At 47.3% G+C, this 14,814-nt stretch overlaps 3 protein-coding genes across 3 annotated transcripts in view; 2 read left to right on the top strand and 1 right to left on the bottom strand.

Moving 5' to 3' along the window:
• Positions 1 to 269: 269 nt before the first annotated feature.
• On the bottom strand, positions 270 to 2,329 carry LOC310816052 (endonuclease domain-containing 1 protein-like; the record flags this gene model as incomplete). Its single annotated transcript, XM_083686060.1, has 2 exons — positions 1,948 to 2,329; positions 270 to 902 (listed from the first exon to the last, which is right to left on the bottom strand). The coding sequence occupies exons 1-2, from the start codon at positions 2,248 to 2,250 to the stop codon at positions 270 to 272; spliced, it is 936 nt and encodes a 311-aa protein (XP_083542186.1). The 5' UTR covers positions 2,251 to 2,329.
• Positions 2,330 to 3,858: 1,529 nt separating this feature from the next.
• LOC310815693 (zinc-binding protein A33-like) lies at positions 3,859 to 9,705 on the top strand. The gene is made up of 6 exons (XM_083685585.1): positions 3,859 to 4,456; positions 5,369 to 5,464; positions 6,616 to 6,849; positions 7,169 to 7,191; positions 7,743 to 7,858; positions 8,096 to 9,705. Exons 1-6 carry the CDS (start codon positions 3,941 to 3,943, stop codon positions 8,644 to 8,646), a joined length of 1,536 nt encoding a protein of 511 aa, XP_083541711.1. The 5' UTR covers positions 3,859 to 3,940; the 3' UTR covers positions 8,647 to 9,705.
• Positions 9,706 to 13,440: 3,735 nt separating this feature from the next.
• LOC310816510 (calcium-binding protein 2-like) overlaps positions 13,441 to 14,814 on the top strand; it is a 12,848-nt gene continuing 11,474 nt past the window's right edge. The window contains exons 1-2 of the mRNA XM_083686755.1: positions 13,441 to 13,489; positions 14,200 to 14,490. Of these exons, the coding sequence (XP_083542881.1) occupies positions 13,457 to 13,489; positions 14,200 to 14,490 (324 nt within the window). The 5' untranslated portion in view covers positions 13,441 to 13,456. The remainder of the gene's footprint in view (positions 13,490 to 14,199; positions 14,491 to 14,814) is intronic.

Below are 14,814 nucleotides of genomic sequence, written 5' to 3'. Positions count from 1 at the left end.
TGGCAGAACTCAATAATGTTTTTCTGAGTCATGCTTCAGTGTTGACCTTCGATCACTCTGGACTCTCCTAGACTCAAAAACAACATGTTTTTTTGTTTTTTTTATGATCAACCATTTAGAGATACCCAGAATGTGTGTTTGCAATGTAGTGTGGAAAACGAGTGGCATATTCATTCAAAGAAATACAAAACTCCTCTGAGACTTGTTTATATTCTATTTATTGAGCCTTTTGACAGAGATAAATCATATCCTTCACACTTATTATATCACTAATGACAACAACCGTGTGACCTCATACTCGGTTCACAGAGAAACAGACTGATGTGAGTGGCCAGCCTCTGCTGTAGAACCTCCTCCAAGGTATTCAGGGACATCCTCCTCACATCGTACCCCCGGACCGAGGGCTTCGCCTTGGGGTCCACCGGCACAATCTCCCCTCCGCTGAGATTGTCATTCCGGCCCACGGCAGCGTACGTGGGGAAGAAGGTCTTTAGGGAAGCGGGGAGGCTGGAGTTGTAGGTAGGGCAGCAGTAGGCAGACCACAGATACTCTGGCACAGCGACACGGTTTGCCAGCCAGCGCTCTGAGAGGTAAGGTAGGACCCCCGTCACCACGTACGCCGGACCCGTGCAGTAGGCGTCCAGGCTGGCCTTCACCACCTCCTCCAGCTGAGCCCAGGGGCCGGAGTTGGAGGCTGCCCGCTGAGGGACAACGTTGGTCAGGGTGAAGGTGGCCTTGCGGTCCTCTGGCTGCTGGTGGTGCAGGCTGGGGTTGAGGTGGCCCTTGGTGTAGGAGGAGTTGACGTAGTCCTGGAGCACTGCCTGGCTGTCCACCACGTTCTGGTCCACGGGTCCACGCCGGGGGAAACGACGCATCTCTCGACTAGCACCGGCGAACGCAAGCTTTGAACCCACACAGAGAACACAGAGATTAGGATTAGAAGGCAGAGGGAATAGGATCCACACAGAGAGGGATGGTTAAATATACGTGAACTACTAGTTTATAGAGTAATATAACATAATAATAACATTTAAACAACACCCATAATAGCAGCTCCCTTTATCCTACATAAACAGGTTGAATGTGTGTGGCTCATGTGACTCAGTCTCGTTCCTGGATAGTGGTTTGGTCTCAATTTGGAAAGGGAAACTGGAAACAGGAAGCATCCACTGGATGACATGATAATATTATATCAGTGGTTTCCTGGTTCACAGCCCCCCCCCCCTCTCTGCTCGTCAGCTGAGGGAGAAAAAATAACGTATCTGATGCCACAGAACTCATGATTCCTGATTCAATTGAATCTCATTTCAGTTCTCATCATTCTTCCTCGACAGTAACCTTAACTCTTGTACCACTACCCCCCAACTGCACACTCATATCTCTCTCTCTCTCTCTCTCTCTCTCTCTCAGGGCTGGGGCACAAGAGAAGTGACACCCCCCCCCCCACCACCACCCCTCCCTCCTTCCCAGCATTGAAACTCAGCTAAACTATCCCTGCTGACCCGTGTGTCTTCTGAGAAACACACAGCCCCCCCATCAATGTGCTTTGAACCCCTAACTCTAAACCTAAAGTCCCCCCTTAAGCCTAAATGAAGAAGGAATAGCTCATGTATGACTTTCTCATTGATCCTTCTTATCTAGGCTGACAGTGTACACGTTACATTTACGTTTACATTTTTGACATTTAGCAGATGCTTTTATCCAAAGCGACTTACAACAAGTACATTTGTTTAAAGTAAGTGAATCATCTATTCATCATCTATACCCCCTTAACCCTAACCCTCTCTCTCTCTCAGACCATTTACATAAACATTGTATGAAGTACTCTGTAGACACAGCTGCAAATGCATACCTGTCTGTTAAAAACAGACTGTATTGAATTAATAGGAATGAAAACCAATTGACTGACACACCTGCAATACACACACACACACACACACTCCTCACCTGTGGCTCATACATCCATTTGTTGCGGGGGCGTCCGGCTCCTCCAGGGGTCAGTTTATAGGCAGAGTAGAGAGTGGCGCGGTTTTGGCGCTGGTACAGGCTGGCAAAGCGGTACACATTCCTGTAGCACTGGCATATGGGCTGGTACCCCTCACCACCCATGCCTTTCGGGGGACTTTGCATGTAGAAGAACTCGAGGCAGGGGGTGAAGTCTCCCACCTCCCCCAAGACCAGACCTCTGAGACCGGCCAGGAGAAAGAGCAGAGACCCCATGGATAGGTGAAGCATCCTCCTATCCGGCATTCTTGCACGACAGAGATGTGGACAGTGTGTATTGCTCAGAGAAGCCTGTGTGTCTGGTCAGTCCTGAGCTCAGTCTAATGTTGTCCAATGGTCCGCTATCAGCCTCTCTTAGCAGGCTTATAATAAGACACAGGGCTGGGGCACAAGAGTGTGCCTGTGTTTTATACACACAGGGCAGGAACCTTCTGGTTGACAGTTCTAGTTGACACCTCCCCACCACCACCACCCCTCCCTCCCTCCTTCCCAGCATTGAGGCTCAGCTAAACTTCCCCTACTGACCGGTGTGTCTTCTGAGAAACACACAGTCCCCCCATCAATGTGCTTCGAACCCCTAACTCTAAACCTAAAATCCCCCTTAACCCTAAATGAAGAAGTATTGGTCATGTATGACTTTGTCATTGATTCTGATTATCTAGGCTGACAGCGTACACATTACATTTACGTTTACATTTTTGACATTTAGCAGATGCTTTTATCCAAAGCGGCTTACAACAAGTACATTTGTTTAAAGTAAGTGAATCATCAGTCATCATAAGTAAAAAAATAAAAAAATAAAATATATATATATATATATGCTAGGACCAGGGGCCATTGGCAGTCACAATGCTAGAAGAAGGAAGGATTACTTTTTAAAATTGTATTATTACCAGTAGAGGAACTGTACAGAGGGGTAGTGGGGGGTGAAGAGGTCTTTAGGAGGGTCAGTCAAGATGTAGCCTGAAGAGATTGTTGTCTGTTTGTCACAGCCATATAATGAGGCTTAGGGTGATCATTATATGACCTTAACAGAAGTTTCTGTATCCATGACAGCTAAGCAGTGGGCCTAAGCCATTACATTGTGACAACTGCTTAGCTGTCATGGATACAGAAACTCAAGGAGTCGCTGTCTCAGACACAGGTTAGTGAAACTGAACTGACTGTGAGTGAAACTAGAGTAACTGACAATGAGCGAGCACGCACTGACCAGAAGTTGACCATAAAATAACCCTAATTATAATCTGAGACAGTGGGTTTCAGTGGATTTAGTTTCTCCTTGTGTGGTGTCATGGGTTCACAAAGCTGGAACAGAAAGCGGCTGAATAATGGTGTGTGTGTGTGTGTGTGTGTGTGCGTGTGTGTGTGTGCGTGCGCACACGTGCGTGTGTGCAACTCAAGACAGTTTCCCTTCTCCTTCAAAGCCTCAAGATCAGATAACTGACATATTTATGAGTATCAACCTTTCAAAATGTGTGTGAAACTTTACAGACCCTCAGGACAACACCTGGTTAAGCCTCGGGACTGTACTGCTCCATCTCCATGTTCCATTTCAGCACTACGGCTCATTCCCTAACACCTAGCTCCTGCTATTCACAGATCTTAAATGACTGGATTTGAGTCTCCACACTGCTCTATTCTATGCACAACTCTATTTAGAGGTGTAGGTGGCATGGGGTACAGGCAGGATGTAGGCTACAGGGGCCGAAATGGAATTGGGCCAGGGAGATTAGTTCACTGCTACTTGGCTCCCTGCGCTGCTGTCTGTCAGCCCCCGGGGACTCGAGCTTGTTATTACAACTTGTAGACGCATGCCTTTGCCCTCTTCCGCAGTCTGCTGTCAACTTCAGAGACCACACCCTCTCATACGGAAGAGTTCCTCTCCAGCCAGCTGTAGACTTTGGCGCACCTCCGCTCAGTATGCAGACAGTCAGGAATGGCTTCGGACTCGGAGACCAGCGCGCTTGAGGAGCTGCACATCGAGCTCACCTGCCCGGTGTGCCTGGAGCTCTTCCGTGAGCCGGTGATCCTCGAATGCGGACATCATTTCTGCCGCGTGTGCATTACGCACTGCTGGGAAGCCAAGTCGGACGAAGTCCCGACCTGCCCGAAGTGTCGCAAGTCATGCGCTCCGAAGCTGCGGCCCAACTCGCTCCTGTGTAATGTGGTGGACAGCGTGAGGAGAGCTCGAGCCATGGACGTGAGACCCGAAGACCCGGCGCGGGGGCACGAGGAGGACGAGGAGGAACGGGAGCCCGGTGCCAGCTTGACCCGTCCCGGTCCCGCCGATGTCTCTCCGCGTCCGGTGACGGATGTCTGCGAAGAGCACGAGGAGAAGCTGAAGCTGTACTGCGAGGACGACCAGCTGGCTATCTGTCTGGTGTGCGGGATGTCCCGCGACCACAAGACGCACAACGTCATCCCCATTAACGAGGCGTTCGAGAACTACACGGTAAGCCTGCAGGACCCTGTTGGGTCACTCACAACAACATCTTCCCTGTGAAGATGGCCCAGTTGTCTTTAAAACAACCCACAAGACAGCATATCCAAATGTGATCTTACCAACCATAAAACATCTATTCTCATTCAGGATCTGAACTAACTGTCGGAAGCTAGAACATTGAACCTCCTCCAACTGAATGTACAGTGCCCGGGCCGATGTCTTACAGTATGAAATATTGGGTATCCAAATGAATACAATATATCAATTTCATAGGGACCCTCGTTTTCCAAAACCTCAGTTTGTGTCAAATCTTTTCCAGACCTTTCCTGGAAATCTGCAGAATTGAGCTAGTGAGTTCAGTGAGTTCAGTTCCTGAATAAGAATAGATCGGCTGGTAAGATCACATTTGGATAAGCAGGATGCGTGGTGTTTTGAAGACAACTGGGCCATTCACATGGAAGGTCTTGTGACATGGCAGTTATTTTAAAATCGGACTCTCCAGTCAGTGTCTGTATACTTTCAGCCCAAGAGGAATTCAGCACGCTGGTGTCAGCCTGTGGTTCCCACACGCATTTAACCTGTGTGTAACCTGTGTGTTTATTATAGATGTTTGGTGACATACCCCCCAAAACCACACTGTTTTTGCAATCTTATCCGTCCTAAATGATAACCTTGTATGGCTAAATGTGACTGGTTTAAACAGGGCCAGTTGGAAAGGCCCCCAGATCATATGAGTCTTATTAAAGTTCTTGTCAGTCCACACGGACAGAAAAACAAGTTAATTAAATCTATCTTTGTTGAATGAAATAAAATACACTCTTCACATTTATGTTCATCAGAGGGTGTCTCTGTGTGTGTCTGTGTGTGTATAACCTGTCTGTCTGTGTGTGTTACCTGTCTGTGTGTTTCTCCTCTATACAGGATAAGCTGTCCATCGCCCTACAGAAGGTGCAGATCCAGACAGAGCTGGCTGCTTTCTCTCAGATCCACACCAACGACAAGATCATGCTCGTAAAGGTGTGTGTGCGTGTGCAACTAAGAGAGAGAGACAGGATGTGTCTGCCAATCTGTGTGTGTGTGTGTGTCTGTCTATAAAAACAGCCTCTGGTTTTGAGCCGGTTTTGAACCTTCTTTCACCCACACATATGTAACATTTAATTATGGGATGTCTGACAGAGATTGTGTCACTGACTGGTACAAAGGATTTAACAAGTGACTGCTTGAAATCTACATTTAGCCTACACATATTTCAGTGTTTACACACACACACACACACACACACACACACACACACACACACACACACACACACACACAGCCACACACACACACACACACACACACACACACACACACACACACACACACACACACACACACACACACACACAGGCACACACTCAAGCATGCTCACATTCTCACACTTCCATAGTAAATAAACACTCAATGAGAATCGCCTTTAACACACATCTCCAACAGAGATAAGATCAGAGCTCAGGGCCCAGGGTTCAGGGCTTTCTGAACAATAATGTGTACATTGTATACTTCACACTCTGAACTTTTCAACCAAATGAACTTTTCAAATGTGCCCAAAGCTATTAAGGAAGGTATGTCCTGTAAAGTAACATGTGCATGTGTGTGTATGTATGTATGTATGTATGTATGTATGTATGTATGTATGTGTGTGTGTGTGTGTGTGTGTGTGTGTGTGTGTGTGTGTGTGTGTGTGTGTGTGTGTGTGTGTGTGTGTGTGTATATGTGTGTGTGTGTGTGTGTGTGTATATATGTGTGTGTGTGTGTGTGTGTGTGTGTGTGTGTGTGTGTGTGTGTGTGTGTGTGTGTGTGTGTGTTAGATATGTGTTTGTACAATGTGTCCAAGCTCGGTTATTAGATAAGCAGAGACGGGGCCTCAACAAGGAGGTGTGTCGTAGCGCCCTTGGTCTCTCTGCCCGTCGTCTTGCCACAATGTCACATGTCACACTTGCTTTCTCTCACTCTTTCACTTCTCTTTGTTGTGTCTCTCTCAGAGACACAGGAAGCGGTAGGAGGGTATGCTAGAGGCTGGCAGGATGTGTGTCAATTCTGTACCACCACACGGTCGGTAAACAGTGTAGTCTCTACCCTGTGTGTGTGTGTGTGTGCGTGTATGTGTGTGTGGCCTGTATCAGGAGCGAGCTGGAGATTTGGAGGAGCAGGTGAAGGCAGAGTTTGGGTGTCTGCGGGAGTTCCTACAGCAGGAGGAGGAGAGGGTGAAGGAGAAACTACACCGGGAAAAGGAGGAGAGGCTCAACCAATTGGAGGAAGAGCTCACACGCACAACGGAGCAAATCAGCCAATTGGAGTGCACCGCTGACCTGCTCCGGCTCAAACTGAGAGAGGAGGAGAACCCGGCGCAACTCAGGGTGAGTGAGGAGGGAAGGAGAGAGGAGGAGTAGGAGGAAGAGGAAGAAGAGGAAGTAAAGGGGGAGAAAAGAGAGAGAGAGAGAGAGGGGAGGAGTGGGAGAGAGTGGGGAAGAAAAGCAAGCTTGGAGAGGTGGAGAACAGGAGAGACAAGAATGTTGACAGAGAAGCAGCAAAGGTGAAGAGGTGGAGGAGGAGGAGGAGGAGGGAGAGAAAGGGAGGGGTTGAGGAGAGGAGAGGAGAGGAGAGGAACGGTTGAGAGAGGAGAGTCTGCATGTCTCAGCAGAGGCCCTCATGCTCCACTTTCATGCTCTCTTTCAGGGATTCAAGGATTTCATTGGAGGGTGAGTCAGAGGACCCATCCTCCTTATCTGATGCCACAGAACTCATGATTCCTGATTCAATCGAATCTCATTACTCTACAGTAACTCTGTACACTCATATCTCTCTGCCCCCCCCCTCTCTCTCTCTCTTTCTCTTTCTCTCTTTCTCTCTCTCTCTCTCTCTCTCTCTCTTTCTCTTTCTCTCTTTCTCTCTCTCTCTCTCTCTTTCTCTCACTCACTCACTCTCTCTCGCTCTCTCTCTCTCTCTCTCGCTCTCACTCACTCACTCTCTCTCTTTCTCTCTCGCTCACTCACTCACTCTCTCTTTCTCTCTCTCTCTCTCGCTCACTCACTCACTCTCTCTCTTTCTCTCTCTCTCTCTCGCTCACTCACTCACTCACTCACTCTCCTCTCTCTCTCTCTCTCTCTCTCTCTCTCTCTCTCTCTCTCTCTCTCTCTCTCTCAAAATCAGACCATTTCCATAAACATTGTATGAAGTACTTTGTAGACACAGCTGCAAATGTGTCCTAGTGTAGATGTGTCTGTTAAAAACAGGCCTTTCTCTGTGTCAGTCTGGACAGTGTGTTTGAGCGCACCCTGGAGGTGAGTGTGGATCTGCAGACGGGGGAGTTTGTGGGACCGCTGCAGTACCGCACCTGGAGGAGGATGAGCTCTGTCCTTAAGCCAGGTACAGCAACCACCACACCTGACCACAACTGCATGTTCAACCACACCTGACCACATTCAGACACACCTGACCACACCTGACCACCACTGCATGTTCAACCACACCTGCCTTTTCAACCACACCTGACCACATTCAGGCACACCTGACCACACACCCAAGAACCTCTCCCTCACACCAACCTATCATTCTTCCTCTCTTGTTTTGGATCATTTCACTACCGTATCTGTTTCTCCCCAGCGGTCTCAGCGGTGACCCTTGACCCACACACGGCATACCCGCGGCTGTGGGTGTCCCCCTGCTGCACCGGCGTCCGCGTGGGCGACATCCAGCCTAACCTGCCCAACAACCCGGAGCGCTTCACCCTCTACAACATCGTGCTGGGCTCCCAGGGCTTCTCTTCCGGGCGCCACTACTGGGAGGTGGAGGTGGGGGGGAAGACGGCGTGGGGCCTGGGCGTGGCGGCGGCCTCCGTCAACCGGAAGGAGGAGATCAGCCTGTGTCCCGACGACGGCTTCTGGACTCTGGTGCTGCGGGAAGGGAGCGGGTACGAGGCCTGCACCAACACGGAGGAGAGCCTGCTGCAGCCCCCCCGGCCCCCCAGCAGGGTGGGCGTCTACCTGGACTACGGGAGGGGCGAGGTGGCGTTTTATGACGCCGAGGACATGAGTCATCTGTTCACGTTCTCCGACGCGAGGTTCTCCGAGCCTGTGTTCCCTTACTTCAACCCCTGGCCGATCATCAACGGACGCAACCGCCAGCCCCTCACCATAGTAACCCCACGGTTTTGAGACACATCGGAGAACGGCCTTCTGGGAGCCGAAGACAACATGGAGGAGATGGGAAAGACGCAGAAACACCAGAATACTCACTAATGTACTTCACTCATGTACCAACTAATACTTTACCATTTCCCATTACCAAGAAGGACAATAGATACTGTGTTTTTATGCCTACAATGTCATGGGAAAATGCCTTAATGTGCCTTAATGATTACATTATTCTTATCTTAACAAATGTTATGGTATTTTATATTCATTATAAGTTTGTAACCATGTAACAAAGTATTCAACTGACTCACTAAAACACCTCAATAGCAACACAATAACAACTTTCGCAGGGTGGTGGAGAGATGGAGTGCATTAATCCATGTGATGTTCACACCGACTGAACAATAAATATGTGCTTTGCTACCTCAATAATGTACAATCATGAACCCTCCTCGAACACGCGCACACGCACGTACACAGGTACACGTACACACACGTACACAGACACGTACACACATGTACACACACATGTACACATACACATTGCATTGCATTGATCCTGCCAGTAGTGTGGAAGGCTTTTGTATCCTCAGGTGATGTGTTTGATCTGTCGTTTGGAAACATGCAGGTAATTGAGCTTGTGACTTGGCTTGTTTCCTAGTCGGGCAGTTGTTCTCTATTAATCCACGAGGGGGCGCCCTAACCCCACTATTATTTATTATATTTGCCCTCTAGTGGCCGCAGTCCTTTCAAATACCTCTATAGCCCCGTTTACACAGAGACATTTCCCGGTACTGTTGTCTGTGTAACCTGACCTGGGGTAGGGCACACCGCTGAATCTTTAACCTGTGGCAGACCTCGTCATGGTCCAGGTAGAAAGCTTATAGTGGTGAAATGGGGCAGAGGTGAAATGCAGGTATGCTTATTTGAGCTTGCATTAAATTCCACTCTGTCCTGTAGCCCCCAACACTCCCCTCCCCCTTTACCTGCAATGTACTGATGTGTGTAAATGGGGTGACCCAGGTAAACCATACTAAATCAATAAATCAAGGCCTGTGCAAAAAAAAAAAAGGTTCAGACAACAAATACAGACATCTTTTCCGGCATTTTACTGTTATGTCTGTGGGAATAGGTGAATATAGGGAATGTGGAATACGTGTCTAAGTTACAGCAATACAATACATATGGGTGACTTTGCAGTATCTGGGACACCCTCACCAGGCTGTGGAGTGGTGTGTCTGTGAATCTGTCGGTTTATGAGAATATTGATGAATACATGTATGAATGCAGATGACATATTTCTAGATGGACGGCGTGGAGGTCTATGTCAAAACAGCACACGGCAGAGCGAAGCCTCATGAAACAAACACATACTGTTGTATTTCTGAAGCAAATTAATTTAGTTGTGTTTGTCTAGTTCAAACACTGCTCATTCAATCTCCTTCCCTGCCCTTCTCACTCCCTCCGTAATTAGATCTCCTTGTTGCAGGCTAATCTACATGCAGTAACACTAGCCTTTAGACTTGCATTACTGTTCACCCATCCGTCACCTCTCTCTCCTGTTCTCCTGTTCTCTCGTTCTCTCGTTCTGTATAAGGAGAAATGACATATGTATACATAGGTGGATTATTGGAATCGTGGAGAGAACGTATGTGTTTTTATCACAGAAGAATAGAAGTCAATGTTGTGAATATGTTTCATGAGAGGTCTTCTCTTTGATGCACTCATAGCAGATGGAACTGAGACACACACAGAACAAGGTCCCCATAGATACTAGTGAGGTCCCACTACACCTCCCTCCCTCCCCCTCTCTCTCTTTATCTCTCCCTCCCTCCCTCTCCCTCCCTCTCTCTCTCCCTCCCTCCCTCTCCCTCTCCCTCTCCCTCTCCCTCTCTCTCTCCCTCCCTCCCTCTCCCTCTCCCTCTCCCTCTCCCTCCCTCTCTCTCTCTCTCTATCTCTCTCTCCCTCCCTCCCTCTCCCTCCCTCTCTCTCTTCCTCCCTCCCCCTCCCTCCCTCCCTCCCTCCCTCTCCCTCTCCCTCGCTCTCCCCCCCCCCTCCCTCAGTTGTCTCTGAGGAGGAGGAGAAGAGAAGAGTCTGCCTGATTCAGTTGACTGTCATTACTCTCCAGTAACACAGTTCTCAGTTCTAACTGCACACTCATCTCACTCAAATAAAATAGAATGAAAAACAGAATAATGTTTTAAAAAAACATATAAAACATCCTGTATATGCATACTGTATACCAAACAATAAAATATAGTTTATATATATACACACATACAGTACCAGTCAAAAGTTTGGACACACCTTCTCATTCAATGGTTTTTATTTATTCATTTTTTATTATTTTCTACATTGTAGATTAATATTGAAGACATCAAAACTATGAAGGAACACATATGGAATTATGTAGTAAACAAAAAAGTGTTCAACAAACCAGAATATGGTTTATCTATTAGATTCTTCAAAGTAGCCACCTTTTGCTTTGATGACAGCTTTGCACACTCTTGGCAAGGTGTGTCCAAACTTTTGACTGGTACTGTATATACATATATATACAGTAATAATATATATATATTGAAAACTGAGAACAAGTTAACAGTGAAAATGGTCTCACCATAGTGGATCGATATTATCTACCATTATGGTTTCCAGTAACTAATCACACTCTCTACGGTTCAGCCAGGCTGTTTTCTTTTCCTCTCCAAAAACAAAAGGTTTATTCATATGTGAGATAATGTTTTTCAAATTTAGGGTAATATATTTCCCTAATATCATTGTATTTCTGGCATGTACATTTGCTAAAGTGTGATATTGGGCCCCATACTTCACTCCCAGATAGTAGGATCAGGGTTAAAATAGAGTTGGACATTTGGACATTTTGAGCCAAATCTTAACAGGAACGTTTGTCATGCCCAATTTACATTTAATACCCTAATGCCTCACTCAAGTGGAAACTCCCTCTGTCCCCCCCCCCTCTCCCTCCCTCGTTTTTTTGTTAGCTGTTTTTTCAGTAATTGATCTATTTTCGGTGAGCTCCCTCTATCAATAATCAATGATTTAGACGGATAGATTGAGGGATAGATTAAGGTCTTGAATATCTTGTATACGATCAAGGTCTATTTCAGTTTGAAAGAGAGAGGTAGAACGGGACTTCAGAGGAGAAGGAGAAGGAAAGATGAGGAGGTTGAGGACGATATATGGAGAGGCAGACAACGGGGGAGAAAAGGAGAGGGGTTAAGAGGGAGAAAGAGAGATGCACTTTCTGCTATTCCCCCAATGCCAAAACAATGAATGTAGCGATTGAATTCATAGGAGAAAAAGAAGAAGTGTGAGAAAGGAGAGGAGAGATACAGTAGGCAGGGTGGAAACATCGAGAGAGAGAGAGAGAGAGAGAGAGAGAGAAGAGGGTGAGAGGGTGCTTTATTTATAGAAAGCAGATGCTTTTAGTGGAATTACAGTAGCTTCAAAGCTATGCCATGTGTATCTGTCTGTACATGTCTGTATGTAAGCAAGTCTGGGCTTAGAATACCTCACATGAGAAGCAAGCAAGTGCTGTGTTTGTGTGTACATGTTGACACAGTGTGACATGTCTGTGTGTGTGTGTGTGTGTGTGTGAGTGAGGGAGTGGGTCAGTGGTTACATACTCACGTGTGTGTTCATCCATGCCTACATAATGTATTTATCCATTTATGCGTGTTTTATGTCGACACGCCATGTTTGGAGCCCTGGTCCACGGGGAGAGAGAGAGAGAGAGAGAGAGGGCTTTCATCATAACAGCCAAGCATCTGCACCCCTCTCTCTCTCTCTCTCTCTCTCTCCCTCTCTCTCTCTCCCCTCCCCTCCCCCTACTTCAGAGGACGGCTGACCCAAACACCTCGTTGCTGAGAATCCAATTTGTGTTACAACAAAGGCCAAGAGTATGACAGGGGCAGAGGATTGGGGACAGACAGAGCGACAGAAAAGAGAGAGAGAGAGAGAGAGAGAGAGAGAATGAGCACAGAGGATTATTGTTGGGGGTGAGATAGAGAGAGGGGGGGACAGGGGGAAAAGGAAGAAAGAGAGAGAAGCTCACAGCAGAGAGGAAGGAAGGGGAGAAGAGCAGAGAGAGGAAGAGCTAGACAGCGAGATAGGTGAGAGGGGTCGCCCTAAACATGGCAACCTGCTGTCTCAACATTACAACACAACACAGCAGAGGTCACAGACAACCAACCTGAGAGAGGGAGGGAGGGAGGGGAGAGAGATAGGGTAGGGGTGATGGAGAGATAGAGGGGTGTGGACTCGTGGAGGTGTAGAGTGTCACCTAAAGGGCTTAGAAATAGCACGAGGGGGCAGAGGTGCAGGAACTCTATCCCTCAGTAGAGGGACACCTGATGATAAAAACCCCTCTCACCTGGACGGAGAGAAGGAGATGGAGAGAGGAACGCACTAACGCCCACACAACACCCATTCAGACTGGCAAACAGGGAAAACAACAGGGAGAGAGGAAGACAGAGGGAAACAAAAAAAAAATGATTTTAGATTTTTTTTCGGCCGAAAAAGTCCGATTTTTTCCCCAACTTTGGAGAGCGGGCTATAGAGTGGCTAGAGAGATTTGAAGCCGAGTCAAAGCTGGAATCCAGGAAAAAAGCTTGAAACCTAGAAGTGACCAAGTCATTTGGAACAAATTCTATCCTAAAAGCTAGAGAGAGGAGAGTGAGAAAGAGGGAAAGGGAGGGGGAGGGTGAGTGAGTAAGAGAGAGAGAGTGTGTGTGTGTGTGGGCAAGCAAGTGACGCCGAGATGTTCATGATCATTCAAAAGGATTCTTCCGGCGGAGGAGGCACTGGAGGAATGACCACACCACAGGAGAAAAGCGCAAAACAGGTGTGTGTGCGTGTTTTTTTTGTGTGCTTGTTTATTTGTTTATTTCCTAATGTCCATGTGCATGTTTGTGAACGCCTAAATGTCAAAATGTTAATTTGACAATGTTGAAATTTGGCTTCTGAATGGCTTCTACCAGTATATTAGTCTGAACAATATGCCTCTTGGTTTTGTTATCCTGGCTCAGACAAAAGTGTTAATCTCATAACCAGCACATTGTTCAGTGACAGTATGGCCCCTCTTACTGTAAGTATGGTCTGTCTGTGAGAGTGGGTCCATGTTACTGAGAGTCAATGTGGGGAGATTAATAATGCTTGAATGGACACAATCAATTGTTAGTTTTGGTTTTGGTTCTTGTTATTTTGGGAATCTCATGGAAACGACCGTAAATTCTGTCTCCAACAATGAATTGGCCGCTAAGGAGTTATATCAGACGTTTTATAGTGTGAATAATTCATGTTTCATTCCGTTGTGCTTTTGCCCTCAACCAAATGCCTGGAAATATCAACATACGCATGTAATTATACCACTGTGTTAGAATCAATTTCTCAGCTGTTGTGTATAAGAAGCTGATTATAAGAAGCTATATACTGAAATGTATGCACTCACTGCAATGTAAGTCGCTTTGGATAAAAATATCAGCTAAATGGCATATATTAAGCTGCATATGTTGTTGTTGTAACTGAGCTGTCCTGTTGTGTCTCCTCTCTCAGGTCCAGGCAACCATCAAGAAGAACGTAGAGAAGCAGAGAAAACTGAGTTTGCAGAGTCCAGGTTCAGAGGGCCAGGCAGGCGGACCCAAGCCGCACGGAGCCAGGACACACACTCAGACCCCAGCCCCCCCAGGGAGAGAGAAGCTAGCCAGGGAGGAAGAAGAGGAGGTGGAAGAGGAGGAGGAAACGGTGGAAACGGTGGAAAAAGAGATGGCGGAGATGATGGACAAGAGGGAGAAGGAGAAGGAGCACACAGACCTGCTGCCCATAGTGGACTCTATGTTTGGTCAGGTAAGAACCAGGCAGGGCCACGGTGACCTGGCTGGGTTTGACCTGCAGATGGACCCGTTTCATCCCATCTGTACTGTCTGTGTGTAGTGTGTGTGTGTGTGTGTGTGTGTGTGTGTGTGTGTGTGTGTGTGTGTGTGTGTGCGTGCGTGCGTGCGTGCGTGCGTGCGTGTGTGTGTGTGTGTGTGTGTCCATGCCCGGCCTGATTTAAAGTCTCTTCAGGGTTTGATTGAAAATCTAAGCCCCATGTTCCAAATATAAACTCTGATTCCGCTCCAATATTGTAAAGTGGCCATCTATCCCATGTTCTATATATCCTCACCAGCA

Source organism: Argentina silus, assembly GCF_951799395.1.
Source record: "Argentina silus genome assembly, chromosome: 15".
NCBI classification, from domain to species: Eukaryota; Metazoa; Chordata; class Actinopteri; order Argentiniformes; family Argentinidae; genus Argentina; species Argentina silus.
This window is presented reverse-complemented; position numbering and strand designations above follow the sequence as displayed.